We start from the raw sequence: 27,264 nt of genomic DNA, 5'->3' as shown, positions 1-27,264 counted from the left end.
AAAGAAAAAAAGCAGTTTCAACCCGTGGGTCACGACCCTTTGGGGGTCAACCCTTTCATGGTGTCTCCTAAGACCATCAGAGAACAGATGTTTACATTACAATTCATAACAGTAGAAAAATATAGTTATGAAGCAGAAATAAAAATAATTTTATGGCTGGGGGGTCACCACAACATGAAGAACTGTATTAAATGATTGCAGATTTAGAAAGGTTGCTTTAAATCTTAACTATATTTAAATTTTTATTGTGAATGTTTTTGTACTTTAGTTGTAGTTGGTACAACCACGGAAAAGGTTTTATGTCTGTCCTTCCTTTTTCCAAACATAATACACAGCATTTTCTGCTGGGTTTTAACCTAGTAGCCACACACTTTCCTTTCACTTTTACTCTCTGCTCCCCCTACCTCTCACCTCACTACTTAAATGTGGATACTCTTAGCCTAAAAAGACTATAAACTGTATTTCTCCCAGCCAGCATCATAAGGCCCTACGGGGGACACAGTAAGGTGCTCAAGTGTCCCCCGCTGGTGATGGGGAACTGGCACCCCACCCCACCTGGTACCTCGGTCAGCTCCTCCCACCGCTCAAAGCAGTATCTGAGCAAGAGCAACTCACCAGGAGTTATGAAGATGAAACAAAGCAGTGGGGAAAGGAGGGAAAAACAAAAGAGCGGAGGACGTGGTGCCTACCATCGGATGTGTGAAACAGAAGGCACGGTACAATATGTCTTGGCACAAGCCAGCCGCCAGTATGGCAGCACTCCATCCACCAAGACACGCCAGCACCGGAAACACAGGGTGAGTTAGCTGACATGCCAGAAAAAGACCCCAGGGTCCTTCTGAAAAGAAACAGCGTTCATCTAGAGGGTTCAAATCAGCAGATCCGTAAAGAAAAGAAATCAGCTCAGGATCCAGACAAGGAAGTCACCCACGTGGTGGAATGGTCAGTGACGTGAACAGCACGGAGGAAACGGAGACACTGAGAGAGAACCAAACATAATTATGTAAATTAAAAACCAATCAATTAAACAGCCAAGAGAGATGGGAGCAGCATCAGGAAACTAGGTGAAGCAAGAACACATTGCAGGGATGGACGGCAAGGTCCAGACAGTACATACAGACACACAGGAAGAAAACCCTTCAATGACTATGACCCAAGCTCCCATGATGCCAGATGAGTCAGCTATCAGGACCGGTCACCTCACATCCTATGCAGAGATTATTTTCAGAAGGATTACACACTAAATCCGAAAGAAAAAAAAATCCGAGCTGGGTGGCGGTGGTGGCGCATGCCTTTGATCCCAGCACTCGGGAGGCAGAGACAGGTGGATCTTAGTGAGTTCACAGTCAATCTGATCTACAGAGTGAGTTCAGGCTCCAAAGCTACACAGAGAAATACTATCTTGAAATCCCACAACAAAACCAAAAACAAACAAACAAACAAAAATCCTCACACCCTGCAGGCAAGTAGTTCTTAAAAAGGAAAGGATGGAGCCTAATGGGAAAAATTGTCAGGCAGTTTCATTAGAACCGAGTGTTTCCATTCACCCAAAGATGACATTATGAAATTGGAAAGGTAAGTCATAGAAAGTAACAGACACGCGTGAGAGATTTATTTTCCAATACTCATTTCCAGACGTATGGACTCAGATCAAAATACAACAAAATACAAAAGAAAATGAGTTAAAAACTAGAATATACGCTTTGCAAAAGGTAACCCCCATTTAGCGGTGTGCATTTTATACTCAGGGAAGTGACAATGAAAGACCCAAGCTAGTGCTGCGCACACACCAGAACAGTCAAAGAGGACAGCAGGAGTTTCGTCGACTATATGTACACAAATTAATAGCAACACCGCAACAAGCCCAAATTAGGAACAACTGGGATGCTCAGCAGCAATAGAACAGATAAGCTGAGATACAGCAAAACATCGCCGAGCAATGAGAGTACAGGAGCTATAAACTACATAGAGTAACAAGCAAGTTTCAAAAGATGACAGACACAGGAGCAGACTCCAATCACAACAAACTCAAAGTCACGTAGGACAGACAAAGGAATGGGGGAAGTTTTCTTTGGGAGACTGTGGTAATAGCAGGATGGGGGACAAGCGAAGATTCTGAGGCGACAGAAACGCACTGTGATTCAATGTGAGCCAGAGTTACACAGGTGTCATTGCTTTGCCATAAATTCTGACTGTTTGGGTAAGGTTTGTGCACTTTGTTACAAATCTTTCCACCCTCCTTTCCCGTAAAATAAACACCAGAGATAGAGGTTAGAAGACGGTAAAAAGTGAAGTAAAATTCATGTAACTGCACTATAAACTAGGCAGGACTAACAAACGTCCGTAGAAAATTCTCAACAAGAATCTTTCTCAAGTGTACACAAGACATTCTCTAGTATATACGAGGCCATAAAAGTGGCTTCAATAAATTCAAAAGGACTTGAGTCATGCTAAGTGTGGCTTTTTGGTCACACCGGGATAAAATTAAAGACCAGCAACAGAAGGGAATATGAGAAACTAAGGAATATGCAGAAAGTAACCTTCCCAAGCAGGCAGAAGCCTAAGGCAGTTAGTTGAGAAACCTGAGATGAGAGGAGAGAGACGCCTGGGAGGCTCAAGCGGCGCTGTCAGGGTACTTAGGGCTGTAAGCATTTACCTTAACAAGAGCCCAACTTCCCACCTGAAGAACACATCCTAGAGCAAGTAGAAGGGAACAGCAGACCAAGGAGGAAACTCACAGCAAGTAAAATCTAAGTTGGTTCTTCAGAAATGCCCCAAACATTAGCAAACCTGTAGCTGGCCTGATCAGGAAAAACAGCGGGAGGTTTGCAACACTGAGTTTTGGCATGAACGAGGTAGGGTCTCTTGGTGTTTCGGTTATGGGCCTAGCTTTTAACAGCTCAACCTCTTAGAACCTTTCAGCAAGGAAGTCGATTATGAGAAAATATGAGCTGTTATATATGAACAGATTAAGATGGTCTTGTGAAATAAGAACGTTCCTAAAAAGGCAAAGACACCAAACGAATTCAAGACCAACACTCTGAGAGTCAGAACAAATAAGACCTTGAATTTTGAACCAGACTTCTCACAGCCAAGGCCCATGTGGCTGCTGGACCCATCAGACTTTTAAAAAATTAGTAGCAATATTCTCCCAAATTCCTCCTAAATGGAGACGAGGAGGGATTGCTTCAGTGCGCGTTCTCTGAGGGCAGAGGAGATGGCTCAGTAGGTAAAGTGCTTGCGGTACAAATATGAGGACCTTTGTTTGACCCCCAACACCATTCAAAGTCCATGCCCACTTGTAATCCCAGCACTGGGGAAGCAAAGACAGCTGGATCTCCTGGCTAGCTGCTCAGCCAGCCTCGCCAAGTTGGTGAACCCCAGTTCCAGTGAGAGAATTGTTTAAAAACAAAAACAAACCAGGATGGATCATGCCTAAAATGACTGACACCTGAGGTTGTCCTCTGGCCTCAATACACATGCACACATAGTGGATACATACACACACACACACACACACACACACACACACACACACACAGAACCACAAAGACATAATAGGAAATAGACACAAGAAAGCAATCATCATCAAAGTATTAGCAAGCTTATTTCAAAGAAACAAACACACAAAAGACAACACATACTAGGGCTTTTTTGTTTTTGTTTTGTTTTGTTTTTAAATCAAGTAAGATTTACCCCAAGAATGCAAGATTAATTTAACACCTAAAATAAAACAACAACAATTGAATGAAGGATGGAGAATTATATGGAAATCCAAGCAGATTAAAAAAAAAAGTATCTGGCAAATTCAAGAAGTCTTTAATGATTAAAAACATTCAAGTACCTAAGAAAAAAAGTCTTTCTCAATCTGATAAAAGGTATGTCTGAAAAACCCTTCATCATTCCATGGTGAAAACTTCCCTGTAAAATTAGGAGCCGGAGCTGGAGCCATGCTCCGTGGCTGAGAGCGCTTGCTGCTTTTCCAGATCAGGTGGACCCGAGTCCCTAGAATCCCTATCAAGCTGCTCACAGCTCCAGGGGATCTGATGCCCTCTTCTGGCCTCCACAGGCACTGTGCACTCATGCATGCGTGATGTGGCACAAACACACAAAATCAGGAATAAGATAAAGATGTCTGCTTTTGCCACTCCTTGTGTGTGTGCATTTGCACATGTGTTCAAGTGCTCATGGATGGCTCGCCAAGCAGGTGAGGCTGTCTGGCTAGGGAACCCCAGGATCTGTCGTCTCAGCCCTGTCGGGACCACAGGTTACTACTTCCTTTCTGTGACCTGGATTTCTTGCCTCTGTGCCTTGGCCACAACATACACTACAATACCGCAAGAGGGCTGGGAAGGGCTCTGTCGGGCCAGTGCTGCCCTGAAAACAAGACCTGAGTTTGCATGGGATCCCACCAGTGGGAAGCTCCGGGAGACACAATTATACATTCGCACACAAATGGATGAAACACGTCCCGCCCCCCCCCCCCCCACAGGCTGGTAAATAACCCAAATGGATCAGATGTCTATATGAAAGACTTTATAAGGACGACATTGGATAAATCTTTATGCCACGATGCTAGTCTTAGCTACGACACAAACAGAACAAAAGGAGAGAAGACGGGATGGGAAAAAGACAAGGTGCATTTCATCCAAGTCATAATAAGCCTTCGTACTGCTAACAAGAGAATGAAGACACCTTGCAAAATGAGAAAAAAAAAATCTCTGCAATAAAATTACCTGAAAAGGGACTTGTACCAAGACAGAAATCTGGATGTGGGGGCACACACCTATGAACCAGCACACAGAAAAGCTGAGGTAGAAGGATAGCAGAGTTAGAGGCCAGCCTGTGGCTGAGACCCTGACACACATATATTCTCTCTCTCTCTCTCTCTCTCTCTCTCTCTCTCTCTCTCTCTCTCTCTCTCTCTCACACACACACACACACACACATGCACACTTTCTGCACACATACACATTTTATAATTCAATAGTAAAAAGCAACTACTCTATATATTTTGAGGATAATTACTCTGTGCCCCGGCAAGTGCAGTCTACACATGTCCCCACGAACACCGGGGGACCAGTTTTCATGGCAGCCCCATTCACAGGAATCCAGATGTAGGAAGCCCTCAGTGCACATCGGTGGAGGAGGGGGAAGCAAACTGGGACGCCTGCACTAGAGCGGTTCACTAACACTGCCCCTGGCCTCAACACTACTCGGCTGAGTGCAAGCAGTGGGTCGGAGGAGAGCAAACCTCGCATTTCTTCAGTTATACGAAATGCCAAGAATGAGCAAACTTCCAGAGCAGGGAGAAGTGACAGAGACGCCACAGGTAAGGGGGCTTCTCCTGGGACCATGACAATACTACTTTACTCAAGCCTCTGGGAGGGGGGCGGAGTCCATCTTTAATCCCAGCACTCAGGAGGCAGAGGCAGGTGGATCTATATGAGTTCGAGGCCAGCCTGGTCTACAAAGCCAGCTCCAGGACAGTCAAGGCTGTTACATAATGAAACCCTGTCCTGCAAAACCAAAACCCAAAGCCTCAAATACTCTTTATTTGTGGAGGTATGATGCAGGTCCCATTTGAATCTACCCTGGAAAGGCTGCTGGGAGCAGAGAGGGGCAGAGAAAGGAGGAAGAAAACCTCATGAGTGACAGCAGGCCCGCTGGCCTCCACAGCCGGCTCCCACATTGCACTTCTGCCTCTCCACCGTGCTGCGCTGCCTTCCAGGTGACTCACCAGGTCTATAGGACCCAGGCCCGGCTCCTCTGAGTGGACGACAGGCGCCTCCTTTTCTTCTTCATTCTTTTCGCTAGGCATTTGCTTGGAAGGAAGTAAATTATACCACAGCATGAAGATCTCCTTGGAAAATGGTAGATCTGCCAGGCTGATCTGAGTCCCAGCCTATGGAAAAATGGAAGAAATAAAGGGAGAGAAATGAAACGTGTCAATTCGTCTTTGTGCTCTCTGGTAAGGCAAAGTATGACCGGGCGAGCTTGCCTTAAAGCAGATTCGACACACGACTGGTGACATAAAGCACGGGCTGTGCATATGTGTATGTCTGGGTGCATGTATGTGTGTGTGTGCACGTGTACATGCACACATGCACCTGTGTTTGTGCTCATGTGCGCCTGTGAGTGCTTGAGTGTGTGTGCGTGCACTTTCGTGTCTGTACACACCTATGTGCAGTAGACGCAGGATAGTTCCCTCAATTTCTTCTCTACTATTGTTAATTTATTTGCAATAGACAGGGTCTCTCGCTGAACCTGGGGTCACGGTCCTAGGATCCACCCGCCTTTACCCGCCAGTGTGGGGCTGAAGGCATGCACCACGCATGTGCTGTGCTCTGGACCTGGATCCTCAGGCTCTCGGCCCATGGGGCTGGCCATCTGCCCTGTGCAGGACCAGTGGGTTTTTAAAAATCTGGGCATATCGATATCTTTAGCTATGACTCAGTTAAAAAATAATGCCCAATCAAACTAGCAATCCTGGGATTATTCTGTAATGCTAAACTTTCTCAACTAATTTCCTCAATGAGTAAGCACATAACTCTTTCTAAATGTAGAATTATATTTAAATGGAATTAAAAAAAATAAATGAATAAATGACTAAGTAGAAACCAAAGTGCTTCTTTTAATATGTCAGAAGAGGGACTTGATTATGACAACACATTCATTATTGAGAAACTGAGACTGCTTTGCTCTTGAATGAGTATGTAGCAAGAGCTTTTTTTAATCCGTCAGTTACCAGAAGGCAAAAAAAAAAAAGGAACGATAAAAGCAACTTCAGAGCCTCACAGCCACAGTGAGAGTCTAATCTCAGCTCCGCTGCTTCCAAAAGGTACCAAGGAACACATTACATATTTAGTAATCTTACCGGAGCCTTTGACACGTAGCAAGCAAGCATGGTGGCCACGGTACTGACGCCTGTCTGAGGCCAACAGGACGATCTTGGTGCCATTCTAATTTGATTATGAGACAGTATTTCTCTCTTTTCTTCAAAATACGGAAGAAAAGGGAAAATATCATCCTTTCCCTGTGGTCATCGTTAAATATGAGTCTGTCTCCTACTGGACCAGAAAGACACGGCTGCTCTGACCACAGGGCTCCTGTCTGGTTGCCTGCACCTGAGCAGGCCATCTAGGGGGAGACGGAAACCCAACGGTGCAGGACAGCATGCTAAACACACAGTTTCTGTCCCTGATCCCTTTTAGTCACATGCTTCAACCAGTAGTAATCCCGTGGATGACCTAATGCGGTGGAGAGGCAAATGGGCTGAGCACAGAAACCATACACTCAGGGTCTTGCTTAATTCAGTTTGAGTCAGTGAATGCGATGGGATGATTGTGGATCCCCAGCTCCATCATTTACTAGGAGCACCCCACTTTGGTAGCTGTTCATCCCCAAATGGAGGGAATCAAGTTTCTTTTCTTTTTTAAAAACCTTTATTATTTATACAGTGTGCTGTCTGTGTGTTTTGCCTGCATGCCAGAAGAGGGCATCAGACCTCATCATAGATGATTGTGAGCTACCATGTGGTTGCTGGGAATTGAACTCGGGACCTCAGGAAGAGCGGTCAATCCTCTTAACCTCCGAGCCATCTCTCCAGCCAAGGAATCACATTTTCTACCATCGGACTTCCATGATACTGTTCCAGGTTTTAAGCCTTCAAGGAGCTTTATATAGGAAGCACTCCACATCCGCGGTTAGCATCGGGAGGTGCAAGCCCCGTCCATAGAGACAGACGTGGCAGAGGCAAAGTTCTTCCATAGTCAAACAACAGGACTGGAAAGTCAAGCTTTACGGAACCTTATGACTTATAAGCAGATTTTAAAGATCTGGAATGGGAGAAAAACATTTTAGAAAAAAAGAAAACCAGGGCTGGTGAGATGATTGAGTGGGTAAAGATGCTTGCTACCAAGCCGGGTGACTTGTGTTTTAACCTCCATGGTGACAGGAGAGAACTAAGTCCCCGAGTTACCCTTTCACCTTCACGTGCGTGCCTTGGCACGTGAACACAGCCGTATTCAGATAAATAAATAAATGTTAAAAGGAAAACCGCAGTAGCTGTTGCTGGCAGAGCCATAATAAGACACTGTTCTCTGAGAGCGATGGGAAGGCGCCTACCAGGCATTCTTCCCTGCGATGTTTACTGACAGAGCAAAGATCCACTCTCAGGGTCTTCTGCTGCAGGGCCGCCTGAGAGATGGCCACCCTGAACACATCATTGTACAGCACGGATTCCGTGGGTGGATGGACTTTTGTTCGAAATAGGCAGCTCACATCTGCCGAGGAGGGAAGCACAGCAACCCTAAAATACCTGCGAAGAACAAGAACGGAATGAATCTCCTGGGTGCTTCGGTTACCGTGGGTCCGCAGCTGTCATCCGCAATTAGCCATCAGAGAGAGAAAACGAGGAAACACGGCGAGCATTATCAGATCAAAGTGCCCGGCCATAGTGCGCCCATGCGCAGCTGCAGACATTCTGTTCTTATTCACCCGTGCCCGCTGGGCCCTGAAACACCAAAGATCCAGCCTGTCATCACCATGAGATTACAGCAAAGGCGTGGTGGGGAGCCAGGGGGAAGAGTCTCAGGGCTGACACCCCTCATCCCACACACACATCAACTTATAAGTAAGTTGTTTCTGAGGTGAGGAGGTGGGAACACGCTAATGCAGGCACTGGTGGGTTTCTCTCCAAGAACCCTCATCCTGATCATCAAATAAGAGATTGTTGAGGAACAAGCTGAGGAGCGGAATATATTACCCTACCAGAGACAAAGAGAGGCTAAGGAGCATATTGTTAACAGGATGGAAAACAGATGAAGCCGCAGCTCCAAAATACCATTGTCTAGCATCTCCGGAGGGGAGCAGTGCGAAAGGCGCAGAAGGACCGCATGCTGTGCGAATGCAAAGGCAAGACTGTGAAGCACAGCGGCACCGTGCCCCCTGCTCCTCCGGGAGTTCTCTGACAATCTATAAAGACTCACAGATCGGGAAGCAGCCTGAGGGAGTTTCCTCCTAATTCAGAGAGAGAAATCCACTAAATCTCTCTGCTTCCCATTCCCGTCTAATTGATAGTCTAAAATATGCCCCTTTTTTCTAGTTAGAGAAATCTGTAAATTCAGACCCAAAACTTTTAGTTCTCGTTATTTTTAATTTTATGTCAACACTGATGACAAAGATTCAGCACTAAACTCCAGTGGCAGATGATGAAAGGCTCCTCCCAGGGCTGCAAGCTCAGGAGAAACGAATCTTTCTTCCTTTTGCCTTCATGCTAGAGAGGGCAATGGAAGGAAGTGGTGGTGTCCGTGCCTTCCGCCTTCAGGTCTCAGCTACTCTACACCTACCATCTAAGTGTCTGGCGCATCTCAAGATGCTTCCACAGCGACAGGGCTGAGCTGACGAGGTCTAGAAGCGGAGGCAGGGGCTGGAGGGATGCCTCAGGGACTAAGAGCAGGGACTGCTTTCCAGAGGACCTGGCTTCAGTTCCTAGCTCCCACATGGCAGCTCACAATCATCTGTGACTGCAGTTCCAGGAACTCAAAGCCCTCTTCTGGCTTCTGTGTGTACCAGGTATGCATGTGGTACACAGACATACGTGCAGGCAAAATACCCCTATACATAAAATCAAAATGAATAAATATTAAGAAGAAAGAGGAGGAGGGCAAGGAGGAGGAAGAGGAAAGGGAAGAAGAGGAAGAGGAGGAGGGAGAGGAGGAGGAAGAGGAAAGGGAAGAAGGAGGGAGAGGAGGAGGAACAGGAAGAGGAGGGAAGGGGAGAGGAGGAAGAGAAGGGGAAGGAAGAGGAGGAGATGGAGGAGAAGGAAGAGGAGGAGAGAAAGCAAAGGAACTACAGATAAGGGCACTTTGCTACCCACTCTGCTACAAGAGAGACCTCTCCGACCAGAGCCAGTCAAGCTGTCACCAACTACCTGAACACCAGCTTTAATTTGTTATAATTAGTGTCAAAAAATAGTTTTAGAGCCAGGCATGGTAGCCCATAGCCTTGATCCAGCACCTGAGAGGTGGAGGCAGGAGGATCAGGTGTTTGAGGCTACCTCGGAATATATGAGATCTCTCAAAAACCCAAAACTGTTTTCCTTTAGAGATGAATAGTGCATGCGTGCGCGCATACACACACACACACACATTATCCATTCTTGTGTTGATGAACAACTAGGACTAACTATTCAGCTCTAAAGAAAAATGAAATCACAAAAATTTCAGGAAAATGGATGGACTTAGAAATACAGTATTAAGCAAGGTCCCACAATCTCAGAAAGAAAGAAAATCCCACAGGCTCTCAGTCACGTGGAATCTAACCAGTAATACATGTACATACACAAACGAATGTACCTGTGGGCATAGGTTACCAGGTAGAAAAGTGCACAAGAAAGGCTCAGCAGTAAGGGGAGAGGAAGGACCGGATGTGGGCAAGGAACATGGCTCATGAGAGAGGACGTGTAAATTCCAACTCCGTTATAGATTTTTCATTTTTGTTGGTGGCTAAGAACATAAATTTATCTTCAATACGGAAAGTATAAAATCCAGTATGAAGGCTCCACGGCTCCTGTTCTGTATGGCTTCTCTAACTGCATAGAAGTTCATTGAGTTATACGGTCTCTGGATCTGGCAAACTTTGATTGGTGATGTTTTTTATTTGTAACTTTTTAAATAATGAAGTTTAAATTAAAAGAAACAAAAAGAAAGGAAGGAAGAAAAAGAAAGAAAGAAAGAAAATTAAAGTTAAAGAAAGGACAACAAAGTCCTCAAATACTCGGAACTAAGGAACACTTCAGAATATGGTGTGTGGTGATACTTTTGGTGGTGTCATTATTCAGGCTTACATATGACTTTAAGAAAACGCTGCTACATCTCAGGAAGTTCAGACCAAGTAGACAAGTGAAGTGACTGGGGAGCAGAAGTCTATGCTACACGGCCAGCTGGCTCCTGCCTTACCCTGGGGCCACCATGCCTCATGAAGGTCCTAAAGGATGGCTGGTATAAACAAGATAGAACATTTTTTTTTTGTTTGTTTTTTTGTTTTGTTTTTCGATACAAGGTTTCTCTGTGGCTTTGGAGCCTGCCCTGGAATTAGCTCTTATAGACTAGGCTGGCCTCGAACTCATAGAGATCCACTTGCCTCTGCCTCCCGAGTGCTGGGATTAAAGGTGTGCACCACCACTGCCTGGCAAGATAGAACACTCATATGTGAGAAAAAGGCATAGCGTCTGGGAGAGATAGCTCAGTGGTTCAAGTATTCGCTGCTCTACCAGAGGATTCAGGTTAGGGTCCCACACCCACATGGCTGCTTACAGCATCACTTCTGGAAGATCTGATGCCCTCTTCTGGCCTCCATGGGCAACACAGACTGCGCATGGTACACAAACATTTGTGCAGGCAAAGGTCCATACACATAAAATAATGTTTTAAATAAAATAAAGAAAGGACATGGGCAGGAGAGATGGTTCCACAGTTAAGAGCATTTACTGCCCTTGCAGAGGACCTGGGTTTGGTTTCCAACACTCACACAGTGGCTCACAACCATCTGTAACTCCAGTTCCAGGGGATCTGATGCCCTCTTCTGATCTCCTTGGACACCGGGAACACACATGGTACACAGACATATATGTAGGACACGAGTGTAGGCACACAGTAGTTGGTTCTCACTGTTCCGTCCCCCAGTCCTGCTAACTCTGACCTGGCTTATTAAAGACCTTATTCTCTGCTATCACAGAGACTGGAAATGAGCCTGTCTTCCCCAAATGTGCTCTGTTGACGCAGCCGGGGCCACCTCACGCCTACTCCCTTGCTAATCATGATGAAGTGGGTCCCCATGCTCTACTTCAGGAAGTCCTCTGAGCCTGCTCTCCTCCTGGATCCTGTGATGCTTCAATGACTGTCCATACTCAACCACCTTTCTGTTAGCACCGAACAATCTCCATCTAGCTCCGCCTCTGCACTTCCCCCCAATCTGTAGGGAAGTGAACTTAACAGTAACCTGTTAGTAAACACCTAGGATTCTTACACGTACCCCGTCAGAGTCCTGGCCTCTGAGGAAGACACAGTCATTAAGGAGACAGCCGCCTGGCAGGATATGGAGTCATGGGGATCACTCCGCTGCTGTTCTATCTCTGTCTCTGTCCTGCCGTGTTCAGAAAGGAGGTAGACATGCAGATGTGGTACTCTGTGTCACACCTCCATGTGCTCTTCTTAGAGTCACTGAGACCCCGGCTCTAGGAGACTGGCGGGGTGCAGCTGAGAAAACAGCTCTCTCAGGAAGTAGCCCCCGAGGCAATGGGTGGTGGAGAATTATATCAGCACTTTGTTGGAGTTCTTGGTCTAACACGGTAATGGGACTGCAGCTGAGCAATCACTGGTCACTGGAAGTGACCACGGGTGGTGAAGACACGCTCCTTCATGCAACACAGACTGTTTTCTGTGGCGGGCTTGATGTAATCACTACACAGCCATGATGACATCAGAAAAAAATCTCTCCAAACTGACAGTAGCCACGACTATGCCATAATAAAAACTGAAATCATATTTCCAGCAATCGGGTCCCAACACAGCCTCTGTCAAGGAAAGAAACTGTATATAAAGTTTTGATTCCTAATCTTAGCCATAGCCATCGGGAGAAGAGCTAATCCTAGTTCCCTTTGCCCACATTTCCCTCCTCATCTTTTCCTACGGTTGCTTCAGATGCAATCAGCCTGGCTATTTCTCCCCATAGCCTTCGTTTTTTGTTTTGTTTTTAACTATGTGTATCTGTGTATATCCATCTGTTGGTATCTGCAGAGGCCCAAGAGGGCGCTGGTGCCCCGGAACTGTAGTTATGGGTGGTTGGACGCTGTCTAATGTGGGTCCCCTGGAAGAGCAGCAGGAACGCTTACCCGCTACGCCATCTCTCGAGTCGCCCGCCCTCCCGCCATATCCTCATTTTGATGAACTGTTTGCTCAAATGCGGAATTATTGTGAGGAGAAAGTTTTAAGCTCCTCAGTTTGTTTTGTTGTTGCTGTTTTTTTCTGACTTAACTTACACTTTTGAAGAATGAGGTATAAGGAAGGCGTGGAGATTTCGGAGCTGTGCTATAAACACCATGAAACTTGAGCTTTTTGTGTCGTATCTGTCAAAAGAGACAAAGAGTCAAGCAGAGTAACCACAGCCACTGGCCAGGCCCCTCCCCCACCCTCCCCGGCTCACCTGAGTCCTATCTGCACCTGGGCAGTCTCCACAATGGTGACGTCCTCTTCACTGTAGGGCATGTCCTCCACTTCACCAGGCCTAGGCAGGAGCAGGCGGACAGTCAGTAAAGTGGATTTTGCCTTCTCTCATTTTCAAGGGCGACATTAGCGGCCCTCCCATCCCACTTCCATGGAACTGATTCCCGTGGAAGCTACTGATTCAGGCTTCCTCAGCTCCATCAAAAATCTGACTTTGAGCCAGGCGGTGGTGGTACATGCCTTTAATCCCAGCACTCGGGAGGCAGAGGCAGGCGGATCTCTGTGAGTTTGAGGCCAGCCTCGTCTACAAGAGCTAGTTCCAGGACAGGCACCAAAGCTACAGAGAAACCTTGTCTCAAAAAAACCAAAAAAAAAAAAAAAAAAAACTGACTTTGAGCTTAGGGAACAAATTTTGCGATGCCTGGCTTTCCTGAGTCCCGGGAGGCTATCCCACTATCTCAGGGGCTTCCAGATATGTGTCTAAACAGGCATTCCATGTGTAAAACAGCATTGGCCAATCACCAAGATCCTCAGAAAAAGCAGTGTCTGAAACCTCAGGTCAGCTGCCTCTGAGTACAGCAATCTGCTTGTCATTTTCACAGCTGGCAGGACGCTTCTTGTAGGGGACCACACCTTACAGGGTACGAGCCTGCCTGGCAGGCATCAAGGGCCTTACTGTTTCATGGAGGCTTCGTAGACACCACTGTCTCCAGCCACGGACTCGTCAGAGGCAGCGGCTGACACACGCGCAGTTTTGTCTCCACGCAGATGGAGTCCTCCTCTCTTGGGAAATGACTTTTCCACATCTAAGGTGGAGAAAGCGACAGCACCATTAGTTTCTTATGGGGAAAAGCATAAAATGCACCATAGAAGCCCAAAGTACAACTTTCTTCTTAAAGGGAATGCTGCTCCCCATATTACTAGATGGGGTGAGACTGGATGCTGGGATTCACACTGTCTGGGACTTGGTTACTTGGGAAAAACTGTTTCTGCTTCTGCCTAAAAAAAATTATTTTAAGCTTTTTTAAGTGTATAGAATGTTTTGCCTACATTTATATAAAGACACCATGTGTATGCAGTACTCATGGAAGGCAGAAGATGGCGTTGGATCCCCAGGTCTGCAGTTGTGAGCCACCTGGGAACTGACTCCAGTTCTCTGCATCAAGTGCTCTACCGTTCCCCCCCCCGCCATTAAAAACAATAAAAAAAATACAGACGTTTATGGTGTATGTGTGTGTGTGTGTGTGTGATGGATGTGTGGAGGTCAGAGGACAGCTTGCAGGAGACAGCTCTCTCCTTCCATCGTGTGGGATGGAATTCAGGTTGTCAGTCTCGGATGGAACCCACTGGCCCATTTCACAGGTCCTTGCTGTAAAATATTTTCAGGCAAGGGACACACAACTTCCCATTATCCCCAGCTTCTTGTCTTACGCATCCATGAGCCACTACAAACTCTGGCTAAGCAACCATGTGCCCCCATCAAACACTGCCACTCTTTCTACTTGGGTGGCACTTGCTCCCCGTTTCTCTCTACATGCCGCTTCTCCTTCTCCTGTGCTGTTCTCCTAACAGGAATGAAAGAGAACACATCTTTGATTTATATGAATGCTCACCAGCTACTACCACTAAAACAACAGCAACAACAGAAACCGAAAAACTTTTTTGCATGTTACTGAATCTTTAGCACCAGCTGCCACTTCACTTTTATCTCTAACTCATATTCCTCCGCCAGCATCCTGCAGGGAGCGAGGCGCAGTCACTTAAAGCTGTCCTCTGTACTGCGGTAAGCTGCGAGCCCGTGAGTCTCTTTCATCCTCCCGCTAGTGAGCCCGAGTGAGCCCGCGGAGCGGTATTGGTATGCATTTGGGCCCCTCTGAGCCGTGACTTGACATCCAGTTAAGATGTTTCAGTTTTAAGGCTTCAGATTACAGGATTGATTGCTGCATTTTCTCTTTCATTTCTGGCAGTGGGAATGCTGTTTTCTTGATGATGAAGGGCCTTCTCTTTGCCCACCCCCTTTTGCGAGGGGTGAAGGTGATGACATGATTTATTGATCACCCCCAGGAATAACCGTAGCAGTCTGAAAACTGACTTTGACAATGACAGAGACTGACTGTGGGAAGACGTCAGAGTTATTCCACCTTGGTTTCTGTCATCCGGCAGGGACTGATGCCAGGGAGAGCAGGTGGTCTATAGAACGGACTGGGCTTCACCTGTGAACACGAGCAGTGTCCTTCCAAGAGTGCCCCTCCCTTTACGAGGTTGGAGACGTTGCGGTGGCCTGACACGCACCTTCTGCTGTTTTCAGACAGGAAACTGAAAGCTAACTGCAAACAAAGCCCTTGTGTGCGTTTTTCCAAGTGACTGCCTTGAGGTGCTGGAGATGGAACCCAAGGCTTCAGAGGTACTAGGCGAGCACTCGGCCACCTTTAACAGCAGTGCTGTGTGACACTTAAAAGGTTAAAAAATGGTTTCGTGGGAATTTCCTTCAGCACCTGTCTCCAGCCACAACGTCATCAACACAGGTGCTAGCCAAATGCAGGCATTAGGAACTGGGGAGCCATGTAACTGGAGGGCGGCAGGGGGAGGGGGCGGCTCAGGATCATCGTGATGGCCCTTGCGCCGAAGGTTTTGGGACCCTCCTGCTTTTTGAGCATCTGCCTTTATGTACTGGGTTCACCATTTGATGGGATGTTGAGAAATACTCGCTAGAGAATATTCCAAATACATAAAGGGCAGAGTCATGAAGTGTCACGCCCTGAAAGGCACAAAAGCACATAAGAACGGTGCAACCACAACGTATGCGGCCTTCTCTCACCCCCCAACCCGCAGCGTGGTGTGGAGAAAGGGGCACACCAGTGTTCATGACCTCTCACCACACAGGGCAACAGTTACCACACAAACTGCGCGTGTGCGCCAGGCAGGTTTGGATGCCATGCATGGTCTTGAATTCTATGAGGTAACTGTACAGACGAGGAATGGGTCTGAACAATGGAGAGAATGGATGCTCACCTAAAACAACCAGAGAGGCAGGTGGAGAGGATGCAGGCACGGCTGCTCCACTGTACTGCTTCCCACGGGACCCTGTGAGGTCCCACAGTGGCTCTCCATTGTGGGAAGCCATTATGGACACATCTCCCATGTGGATTTGTGTGTGGGGCACTATTTTAATAGAATAACCTATAATTCATTGGCACATCCCTGAAAGAAGGCATACGAACCGTAGGAAGGTCTCATCCACTCCAGTTCTGCCCCAGCCACTAACAAGAACACAAAACTTCATTCAGTATCAGAAACCCCTAAATCAACTTGCATCTCGATTGGCCAATTGATTAATACTTAGAATTCCTACACATGTGCACACCAATAGAAACCACTCCTTAAAACAGCAAGGACAGGGTTCTGCATGGGCTGCCCTCTCTGCATGGTGGGACATGCTGACACATGCTGACTGAACAGGGCTTCCCAGCACGAGCCGAGAGTTTGCTTTCACCTAGCTTCATGCTGGCTAGAGAGTGGGCTGTCCTCAGAACCCAGGACAGCACTACACAGCAATGGTACCCTCTGCTCTTTACAACCCATGGCACACACTGGAAGCTTCCCCAGTTCGCAGGAGAGCAACATTAATAAACAGGTACTCATCCCAAGGGCCACTCGGCCCATCTTCCTGGACCTGCAGCTGCGAGAGCAGCCAGCAGATGGCAGAGTGGCTCTGGACACTGGACTATAGCCACCAAGTAACTGGGGCAGAAGGGGAGTTTGGCACAAACCAAAAACTGTTTATATAGAACTCCCCAAGCAAGCTAAACACTAAATCTTTGTGCTAATTAGCCGGCATGCTAATGACTTTGATTTCTTCTGCTTTGGACAATTTAAAAAAGAAAGTCCTTATTTTTTTGCTATTTCTGAACCAGGGTCCAGGTGGAAGTGTGAACTGCTCATAAAACACATCCTAGGCACCTACCACCCACAGAGGGCCCGGAGTACAGAACAGGCACCCACGGTCGAGTCTATTCAACAGGAGGGCAATATGTTTTCGTATGTGCATGTATGTTTGTGTACGTAGGTGTGTATAAAGGTGTGCGTGTGTGTCTCGGTCAGCGGCTGACACTGGTGTCTTCCTCGGCAACTCTTCGCCTTACTTTTTGGGACAGAGTCTCTCACTGAGCCTGCAGCTCAGCAGAGCAAGTTCTGTCGTCTGGCAGGAAGCCCCAGGACTCCACCCCTCTCTGCCTCCCGAACCCTGGGATTACAGGTGTGAGTGGCCATAGTGGCTTTTCCGACCTTCATACTAGCACAGCAAGCACCTGACAGATTTCACCATCTCTTCAGTCCCAGTTTTTATTTTGTGATTCTGGGGAACTGAACCCAGAGTCTTGCACATCCTAGGCAAGACCACCACTGAGCTATAAATATGTCCCCTCTCTAGAATGGCAATTTAATTTGACAGAGAAGGAAAGTCTAGGTATGGAATGAATGCTCTTCAAATGAACACCCTGGAGGATGAGAAGGGAGCCATACCCTTTCCTTATATGGAATGAGTGATCCAGTCCTTCCTGAAATGGTGCAGGGCTGTGTGGGAAAGCAAAGCTCAACACTTACCTGTTGCTCCTTCATACAGCAGCTCCCCCGCACATTCGTCAAGGTCTTTATCCTCTAAGAGAGACTGGGATGCTCCTGAGTCTGAATCCAGCAAGACCTGATTTTCACCAAGGCCGATGTCGGCAAAGTGGCTGCTCAAGCCGCAGTCCTCAAAGTCAACGGAGAACTGGTGCACGGAGGGGTCGTGAGGGGACACTGGAAATGTGCTGTCCGAGACCAGAGGGGAGCCGGGAGGGGACAAGGATGACAGAGAAGACCTGGAGGAGAGGGACGTCACTGACTTGGAGGCTTCCGTCAGTGGGGGTGTGTGGCTGGGGGCTGCAGCTGCCACGGTACACAGTCCGCTCTGGCCAGGCTGGCTGGGAGACTTGACCACCTCGTTCTCGTGGATGGTGGTGATGGGCCCAGAAGGAATGTAGCCACCCTTCTCTTGAAGAAGGAAGTCCAGTTTATACTGGTAGTCTGCGTCCATCTGATCGCCCTGGCTGCTGTAGTAGAGCTCACTGGAACTGAGGGAGTTGAGAGATCCCCGGCTGGAGGTGTTCAGAGAACCGCGGCTGGACGTCAGGGACCCCAGACTGCTGCCAGACGACATGGACAGTGTGCTGGAGGAGAGGCTGGGGAAGAAAGCACAGCACAGTGCACACTGACTCCTTCAGACAGGAAGAGAATGGCAACGGCGATGCCCGGGAGTTACATCTACAACCTGGGCATAGGAGCTCGCTGTTTGAACCATGACTTCCCTACTCACTCATGAATATTAGCAACCTTCCTGTCCTCATACACCCCAGTAATTCTGGTCTCTTTAAACAATACACAGCATCTGGCCAGGAGTGCTGGCGGTGCACACCTTCAATTCTAGGACTTTAGAGGCAGAAGCAGAAGGGTCTCTGTGAGTTCAAGGCCAGCCTAGTCTACAAAGACAGCTCCTGGACAGCCAGGGCTACACAGAGAGACCCTGTCTCCAAAATCAGTAAATAAATGAGAAAGTAAATAACCATTATATATATAAAAATTTGACAATGATAAAGGCGAGTAAAGTGGATCTCTGTGAGCTCAAGTCCAGTCTGGTCTACGAGTGAGTTTCAGGACAGCTAGGGCGACATGGTGAGATCATTGAACCCAACCACAGTGAAACACCTTAAAATTTTAAATCAAATCAAACGCATGCTTGTAAGTCAACTTGCAGAGCCATCCTCGCAACCTCACACTTCAACAAGACTGGAAAAGGCTGACAGCAAGTGTCAGCATCGCAGCCGTGGCTAGGAAGACAGGGCGGCGGACCCACGAGCCCCCTCATGTAAGAATGAATATTCTAATCCGTGTAAGAAAGTCACGGGCAGCTATTTCACAGTGGATTTCTTCTGTCTCCCTTGGTGAATGAAGGTGGGGTAATGGCAGAAACACACTATTTCCAACATTCTCACTGACAGACAAGGCGAGCCTCACCTTCGGCAGGAGAGTTCTGAATGCACTCCAAACTTAAATATGGAGTTTATGGGGGGAGGGGGGTTTGAGGGAAATCTGTTTCTAAATTTGGTGATTTAAACATTAGTGGAGCGGGCATAACTTATTTGTTTACTTTTAAGCAGCAAAAACCAACCAAAGAGGAACCAGGGCCTGCCTGGGTGCTGGGAAAGACGCTCCCTTCAAAGGCCCGCCATGCTCACCTTCTGAGCTGTGAGTACAAGGAAGTAGTTAATTTAGTAGTCTCCTCAAGCTTCCCGAGCAGCTCTTTTCTTTTCTCTTCTAATTTCAATCTAGAAAAAAAAAAAAAAAACAAAGAAATTAATTTTCAAATGATAACTTAGAAACCCAAACTAAGCAAAAGAAAAACTCAGTATCCCAGAATGATGTGTAAGAGGGGCATCTGGACGAACCTGATAGAGGACACCCACAGCAAGGGGCGGAGCTTCACAGCCACGGTAAATGGAGCTGGAGGGGTATGTCCAGTCCCAAAGCCAGGAAGACTTTTAAGTGCTGGCAGTGTAAACTTTTCTCAAGTTGGTAAATGATTTGGCCCCAGACATGGGAAAAACAATGACAACGTTGACCACAGCAAAAACCTAAACATTTGGATACCATTAGGTAGCGGAGTGTAAAAGGCCACTGGAAGCACTGAATTTAGCAGACATTGCTGTGAAATCGCACTTAACTACCAAAACTCCAACACTAATTTCCCGGGAGGTTTAGCACTGAGAGAGATGGATCCAAGAGGCTGCTGTGGCTAACCTGCCGAGTTACAGTCTCACCAGGAAGTCCAAGAGAGCCGCCTCCCTAGCTCCATCCTGCCTCACCTGGAGCAGATTATCATACAGTTAGAGTACTGGAGAATTTTATCTCGAAACAAATTCAGTTCAAAATAGGTCACACATCCAAGGAAAAGCTTAGTGCCTGCACAAATCCCATCAACCGGGGTCCTGACGCGTCATCCGGGGAAGGCAGAGCTAGGTGCCCAGCCTGGGATTTGCTGTTTGGGAGCCCGGGATCCTTTGGCAAAGCCACCGGCTAGCAGGGCTCACCTTTCTTGGCTGTGAACGATGCTTATGATCCTTCTGTGTCTACCTGATAAGGCGGTTAAAGGGATCAAGGGGAGTAAGGCCTGGGAAAGGGCTCAACAGGCCACAGAACAGCGCCATTTGTTCATAGCCCTGCGAGGTGGCGATACACACAATAAGACACATGGCTTTGGAGGAAAAGAAAATCTTCCCAGTTTCCAACCCTTTGAAATTTTACACACATCTTGGGTAGTGAGGAGATGGGCACGTTTTATTTATAGGCACCTATCCCTTTGATGTGTCGACAACACAATTTCCATTATATGTTACAATTAAAAAGTAATTCTTGCCATTTTCTGGAATACCGACATGGCTAATTCTTTCATAACTTTTATAACTTCATTTTTAAGAAGAGCAGCCTATTTTTTAAAATCTCCTAAACAAATCAACTCAATCAGGAAGAGATATTAACGCAAAGATGAACTGATTGGGAAGGCACAAAGGTCTGGAGACAGCCCAAACACTGCCAAAACATGGGCCTCTGGCAACAGGAGACATACTTCAGAAATAAGTAACATTTAAAAATCAAATATCAATTTTATTAATACAAAGGCATTTTCTCATGTCCTAAGGGAAACATTGCGGAGGATAGTGTCTTTTGTTCTCAAGGTCATAATGACACTCAGGGGCTGCTGGGCCAGCTCCTGCAGGCTGGCTCGCTTTTGTGCTCATGTGTATTCTCGTGTGTGTGTGTGTGTGTGTGTGTGCACGCGCGCGCACGTACATCAGAGGTTGATGTTTTATTTTTCCTTTTATTTTATATGTGTGGCTGTTTTGCCTGTGTTTCTGTCTGTACACCACATGCATGCATTGCCCGTGGAGGTCAGAAGAGGGTGTCAGATCCCTCGGGACTGGAGTTACAGCCAGCTGTGAGTCACCATGTGGGTGCTGGGAACTGAAACAATGTCCTACAAGAACAGCGAGTGGTCTCTCCAGCCCCATCTTATCTTTTGAACTGTTGGGTTCACTGAACCTGGCCCTTATGGACTGGCTAGACTGCCTGTTCAGCTAATCCCCGGGATCCACCCTTGCACTAAGAATATACACTTGTAGCCATGTTTGGCTTTTTTAGTTTTTGAATGCAGGTCTATGGATGGAAAGTCAGGCCCTTGTGCATACAAAGCAGACACTTTACTGACTAAGCCATCCCCAAAGCCTCTACTTGAGTGTTCTTGCTCACATGCTCCCTCCCCCAGATGACGCTAAGGTCCCAGAGGGTAGGCATTGGCTCTTCCTCTCTCCTCTATACAAACTTCTTGCTGGTGCCACTAGAAGGGCGGAAGGGCGGTAAGGGCGCTGTGAAAAGCCACAGAGATCTTGGAGCAGGGCATCAGCTACTGCCCTTAATGGACTCATCAAGCTGTCAGTTGAGGGCAGCTGGAAGTCTTCCTCAGGCTAGGTGACAAGGTCTTGCACACCCAGGGAATTATAAATATGGCCCTCTTCCTGAGCTTGGCTCTCTATGCTCCTTCCCAGTCCTGCCCATCCAGTTTCCTCAGAGAGAAAGGGGCTCATTAAGGGTACCCCTCCACCCTGTATCCGTCCTGATTCTCTTCATTGCCCTTCAGGTTGCCCTTGGCAATGTAGCAGGCCACCATCTCTTTCTGTGCCTACCTCAGCACTCCAAGGGAGGGAGGTGCTGCCTCTCCCGAACTCACAACTTTCCACCTGGGAAGCGTTCATGTCATCGATATAGTAAAGCAGTCTCCTTTCCATTAAAAAGTAAAAGTAGATGGCACTCACGTGCCTGGCCCATTTGCTTCAAATAATCTTCAGATGCCTTAGCAAAAAAACTTTTAAGTAATCCAGGTGCACTGATGATTTTGGGGTGAGCCCTTGGAATTTGTGTGAAGCAGCAAAGATCTGTCAGCTATAGGAAACCACAGTTTACAGAGCGCCAGTGCTGTGGGCCAAAGTATAAAGGGGTACAGGACTGGAGAGCAATTTCTCTTTGGTCCAGCTCGGTGCAGATAAGCTTTATTACCGCTAGAGGGAGCTGTCTGCCACTGCTGTAGGGCTCACTGCTGTGCTATACAGCGGCAGCAGAAACGGGGGTCAGGATACAAAGGATGCCTGTGAGATCATGTGAGTTTAGTGTCTTTGGAGACCACAATTTGAGTTCATCCCTGAAAGGATGTGAAACCCACAATGGGATGGGAAACAGGAAAGCTTAAAGCAAGGCAGCAGGAAGCTTGCTTTGGTGCGTCAGCACCAAGAAACTGAGGGTCTGATGCTGACAATGTGCTCGATGTTACCCGGTGAATTCTCCTTCCTAGGGTGTTGCTGGCCACCACCTGCTCTACCACAGAGGAGGAGGAGGCATGGTTTACAGGGGTAGGCTCTTACTTACCCAGGTTCAAGGACAGCTGAATCGAAGCAACTAGCGAAAATAAGACTATATAGTAGAATGCAAGGTAAAGAATAGGTGATAAGCGTCCAGAAAACAAAAGCGTAAGAACAGCCAGGCCCTGCTGTGCTGTGTCTGCTTGGGGAGCAGAGGACCCGGCGCACACTGCAGCGGAAGGCTCTGCTCCTAGGACATGTGGAAGGGAACCGTGAGCAATGATGGGGGAGCTCAGCTGATCAACAGGGACATCTGAGTGCCCCCTCCCTTGCACTGCAGCAAAGCGATGGGATCTGCCCTTGACCACGGACACTAAAAGGAAACTTGCATGCACTTGTTATGCCAAGTGGCCGGACTTCCAGAGGGCTCAGAAAACCTGTGATATACGAACAAAAGACAGACATGCCTCCTCATTTCTATTGGGTCAGTGGCAGACAGGCTGTGCAGGTGAAGTCAGCTAAGCACACTGTCTATTCCCCACATGGCCCAACCCCATGCTGCTTCTCACTAAATATTATCATTATTGTATATACATACTATGTAGCTCCTGCTCCTGCTGGGTCCCAACCTGCCACTAGAAGTTTGACAGTCTTTATGTGTGTGCAAACAAAGTGTAACAGTCACTCCAGGACGGACCATCCCTGATGGAAAAAGACAAGCAGGATGCCGGCTTGCTTGTAAATGTGGATAAGATGAACACGCCCCGTCGCCCTGGAACAAAGCTAAAGGAGGACCAGCGCCTTTCCAGACTCCCTCACCTGCTGCAAAGGCGAAGAGAGACGTCCACTGAGCACGTTAGAGGAGCATGGAGACTGGGAGTCTCCACAACCCTGGTCACATAATCAAGGATTCAACCAACTAAGGAAAACTGAGTTTGTACTGACCACCTATGGGCCTTTTTCTTGTCACTGTTCCCTAAGCTATACAGCATGACAACTATTTCCATAACATTTATTTTGTGTTAGGAATTCTATGTAATCTAGAAAGTGTTCAAAGCTTCTGAGAGGACATGTGTATGTTTTCTGTTAACACTACACAATTTGTAAAGGGGAATTATGGCTTGGGTATCAGGGAGAGGTTTTGGAACCAATCCCCGGGACATGAAGGGAACAATCCACAGGATTTAGAAAGTGCTGTACAATGTAAAATGCACTGGTGTTGTACAGAGGAGACACAAAGGCCACCCGCTCTTTCTATCCACTAGTGACTCTTCGCTGGAAAGTTAAAATATACAAATGCAGAGCCGAGTAACTCACCCTTCCCGTCTCCTTACTCTTGTGCCTGTGGGTGCTTGCTGTCTGGGTCCTTCCTCACACCCAGAACTAATTCTTCATTCACCACGAGGCAGAGAAAGCAGAGGAAGGTGGATGAGAAGGGGAAACAAGGCAACAGCGAGAACTTGGTCGAATTCCTGCAGTCTGTAGAGATCTGCCTCGGACTACCCGCTCATGTTCCCTAAAACGAGGGCGCTGCAGCCACGTGGAGCATCAGCAGGACTCCCCAATGGCTAAACTCAGAACCTGCACATGCTAAGACCTAATCAGGAACCGCAGATTTCTCCCTCCCTGCCCCACCATTCCCATAGTTTAAAATATTTTAATGTTTAAAACTCTGGACAGTCATTGAGAAATAGGGATTAGAAGGCAAGCGGCAAAGGATGAAGAAGGAAAAGGAACTGGGTTCTGGATGGATGCGTGCACTCATTTCCAGGTCGCTGGGGCAGACACTTCTCCTGTGCCGGTCTAGGATGCGCACTGGTTCTGAAGGGCCACAGATTGCCACCAAACAGGTACCCTGCTACAGCAGCCAGCAACACAGATCTGTCCAGGCACCGGGCTCGGCTGGTGTGCTCACACCCGAGGGACACGTGTGTCCTCTGATCAACAGTCCTGCCACTCTGCTTGCAGCACTGGGTACTTTTGAATAAATAACCCGCGCCTTCCCACAGACAAATCAGAAAACGCTCAGAATGTTTGCCTCTGCTTCAGAAGCAAGAACAAGCCACATGCGAGGAACATCCTGTGACTGAGTAAGGTGTCAAAGAGAGCAAGCTGTCACTTCCTTTCCTTCTGAAATTAAAAGCAATAAACATAGGGCTTCTTGTCAGTATTGAAAACGAGCCTAGGAAGGCTGCCCTGCTTCATGAAGTCTAGAGCGTCTTCCCCAGAGAGCAACAGTTTACAGCTATTGTTATCAGGCTCGCTCAGTGATGGACTGCACTCCTGATTTTATGTCAACATTCCTTAGTTATTCGACATCTGTCATGAGCACTTTCCCATTCCTAATAGACACAGAGGAACTGATACTCCAGGGCATGGGAGGGTGAGCTTTATTGCTCTGCCAAAATGAAATTGTTTTGTGCTGCTTCTGAGTCCATGAACAGCAGAAGTTATATATAAGATTTCCAAACCTGGGGAAACGTCACCTTAAGACACAACCACAGGTTCAAGTCACCCTGTTCCCAGAAACACACACACACACACCTCTCGGCCAGAGCCCTGCTCGGCAAGCCCTGTGCGGACATCAGCTCCTCCTCCAGTCGCTGGCGCTCTGCTTCCAGGCGGTCCAGCTCGTCCTGCGTGCGTTTCTGCGGGGTGATGAACTGCAGCTCTTTCAAAAGCTCTTCTTTTTCCTTGATCAGCATCAGCTTCTCCTTCTCGACATCCAGGGCCCCGGGCCAGGCCTCGCTCTCCAACTTTGACAGTTCAATTTTCAAGTTAGCCATGCTAAAAGACATAGAAGACACAAGTGTTTAGGACTCCTGGGAAAAGGGAAATCAGCCCAGGTTATGTCCTGGTGCAATTGCAATCTACATCTTCCCAGAGAGCAAGGAGCGGTCACACACTCCAGGTCACGTGAACGGAGCATCTAAAGTAGAGTACCACAGGCAGGCATTCCTAATGTGTGCAGGGTAATGGGAGGGCTAGCTAGAAGCTTCCATTAAGAAACAAACAAACATGTCAGGGTGCCCCAAAATGCCAGGTTGTAGGTTAGAGTACTTGGGGTAAAGCTTCTGTACCCCAGTCAGATGGTACTTCCAAAGCTGTGTAGAAACCGAGGTAGCAGCAGATCACAGAAGGAAGAAATGAGAAAGACAGGAGAGGAGCCTTGGTCAACCCATATGAAGGCAAAATCAACTCATTAAGGATTCGTATCACCAAAGATGATGGGCAGGGCCCCATTTCCTCCCACCCCACTTTTCTCAAACTTCACACTGGGAAATCTCCCCTCAGTGGGACCTTTGCATGGTAAGCATTAATTATTGAGTAATATTGGGCCATCTCAGGCGTTACTGCTTCTGACCTATGTTCCTATCTGGTTATTGGGCTGCACAGGGGCAGGTATGGTGGACCTTAACCCACAAGGCAAAGGCGGCTAGCGTGGCAACCATAGAGTGAAGGGGAAAAGCACCGCTGTAAAGCCTCTGGCATCACAGTCTTGGCTGACCCAGGACCTCCCGATGTCTCGAGTCCAGTTAGAGATGGTCAGATTCACATAACTCCAAATTCAGCACAAACGCCGAGTCTCCGGAATGAAACGGACCCGCCCTGCAGCACTACGAAGCCAATCACGACTTCCCATGGACTGAAAGTTGATGTCTCATCGGCCATAGGGCAAGATCCAGACAAACACCACTGAAACCCATATCCCTACATAATACATAAACCAGTGGACGAAAGCTTTGGCTGCTGTGGCGGCGACACCAGACAAGAGGAACAGACAGAAAAAGGGATGAGTTCCCCTGTTCTGAAGGAAGAAACTATAAAGGAAAGGAAGAAACTATTATGAGAAAAAGCTCAAAACAAAGATATAAACAAAGCAGGTCTGGACCCCTGTGCCTTAAGTTTCTTACTGTGGTTTTTTTAAAAAGCAAAAGTTATCCTGGATTGGTACATATGCAGTGTGCTTCTCTTTCCACCTCCGCTGCACTCACGACAGGTGTAACATCGGCTATTCTTCAGCTTTAAACACAAAACCAGAAACAACTGTCTCCGCGTACTGGAATTAATCATCAAATCGCTAAATAAGCATGATATTATTAGCTTCGTTGAGCACATAAAACAAAAGCTGGAGGAGAAGACAGGCTCAGGGAAGAATTACTATGTCTTCCCTTGTTAAGAACTGAGGAGGAAAAACGTGTTTTCAACACATGCAAATTCCCTTGAGAGTCAGCATCTCTGAAACCCTAAAACCAGCTCCAAATAACATACCACAACAGCCAAATGGCGAAGAAACAATGGCCTAAGTTTTGATGTGCCCAAAGCAGCTAATTGAGCTGGGAGTAACAGCGAGGCACAGGGAAGAAAGGTATCTATTTATTACTTGAGGGCACACGATTAGGCAGACATTGGATTTTATTTTGGAACGGGCACACAGATGTGGCGGGGAGGATGTGGAGGGGACTTCCGGGAACTAGGCAGGGGAGTGTCACACAAGCGCTAGAGGTCACTAACTGTTAGAGGTGATCACCATGGAGGGAAAGCTCACGGTGACCCAAGGCACCTAAGTCCTTAAGAAGACTTGCTGCAAGCCC

At 47.4% G+C, this 27,264-nt stretch overlaps 1 protein-coding gene across 1 annotated transcript in view; it reads right to left on the bottom strand.

Moving 5' to 3' along the window:
• The window catches only part of Wwc2 (WW and C2 domain containing 2), a 169,939-nt gene that overhangs the window by 23,628 nt on the left and 119,047 nt on the right, over positions 1 to 27,264 (bottom strand). The window contains exons 9-16 of the mRNA XM_057752431.1: positions 25,214 to 25,456; positions 19,499 to 19,588; positions 17,829 to 18,445; positions 13,903 to 14,032; positions 13,207 to 13,287; positions 13,043 to 13,129; positions 8,128 to 8,320; positions 5,741 to 5,905 (exon numbers count right to left, since the gene is read on the bottom strand). Coding sequence (XP_057608414.1) covers positions 5,741 to 5,905; positions 8,128 to 8,320; positions 13,043 to 13,129; positions 13,207 to 13,287; positions 13,903 to 14,032; positions 17,829 to 18,445; positions 19,499 to 19,588; positions 25,214 to 25,456 — 1,606 coding nt within the window. The remainder of the gene's footprint in view (positions 1 to 5,740; positions 5,906 to 8,127; positions 8,321 to 13,042; positions 13,130 to 13,206; positions 13,288 to 13,902; positions 14,033 to 17,828; positions 18,446 to 19,498; positions 19,589 to 25,213; positions 25,457 to 27,264) is intronic.

The sequence above is a fragment of the Chionomys nivalis genome, chromosome 20, assembly GCF_950005125.1.
Source record: "Chionomys nivalis chromosome 20, mChiNiv1.1, whole genome shotgun sequence".
NCBI lineage: Eukaryota > Metazoa > Chordata > Mammalia > Rodentia > Cricetidae > Chionomys > Chionomys nivalis.
Note: the sequence above shows the minus strand (reverse complement) of the source record. Positions and strands in the feature narration are given on the sequence as shown.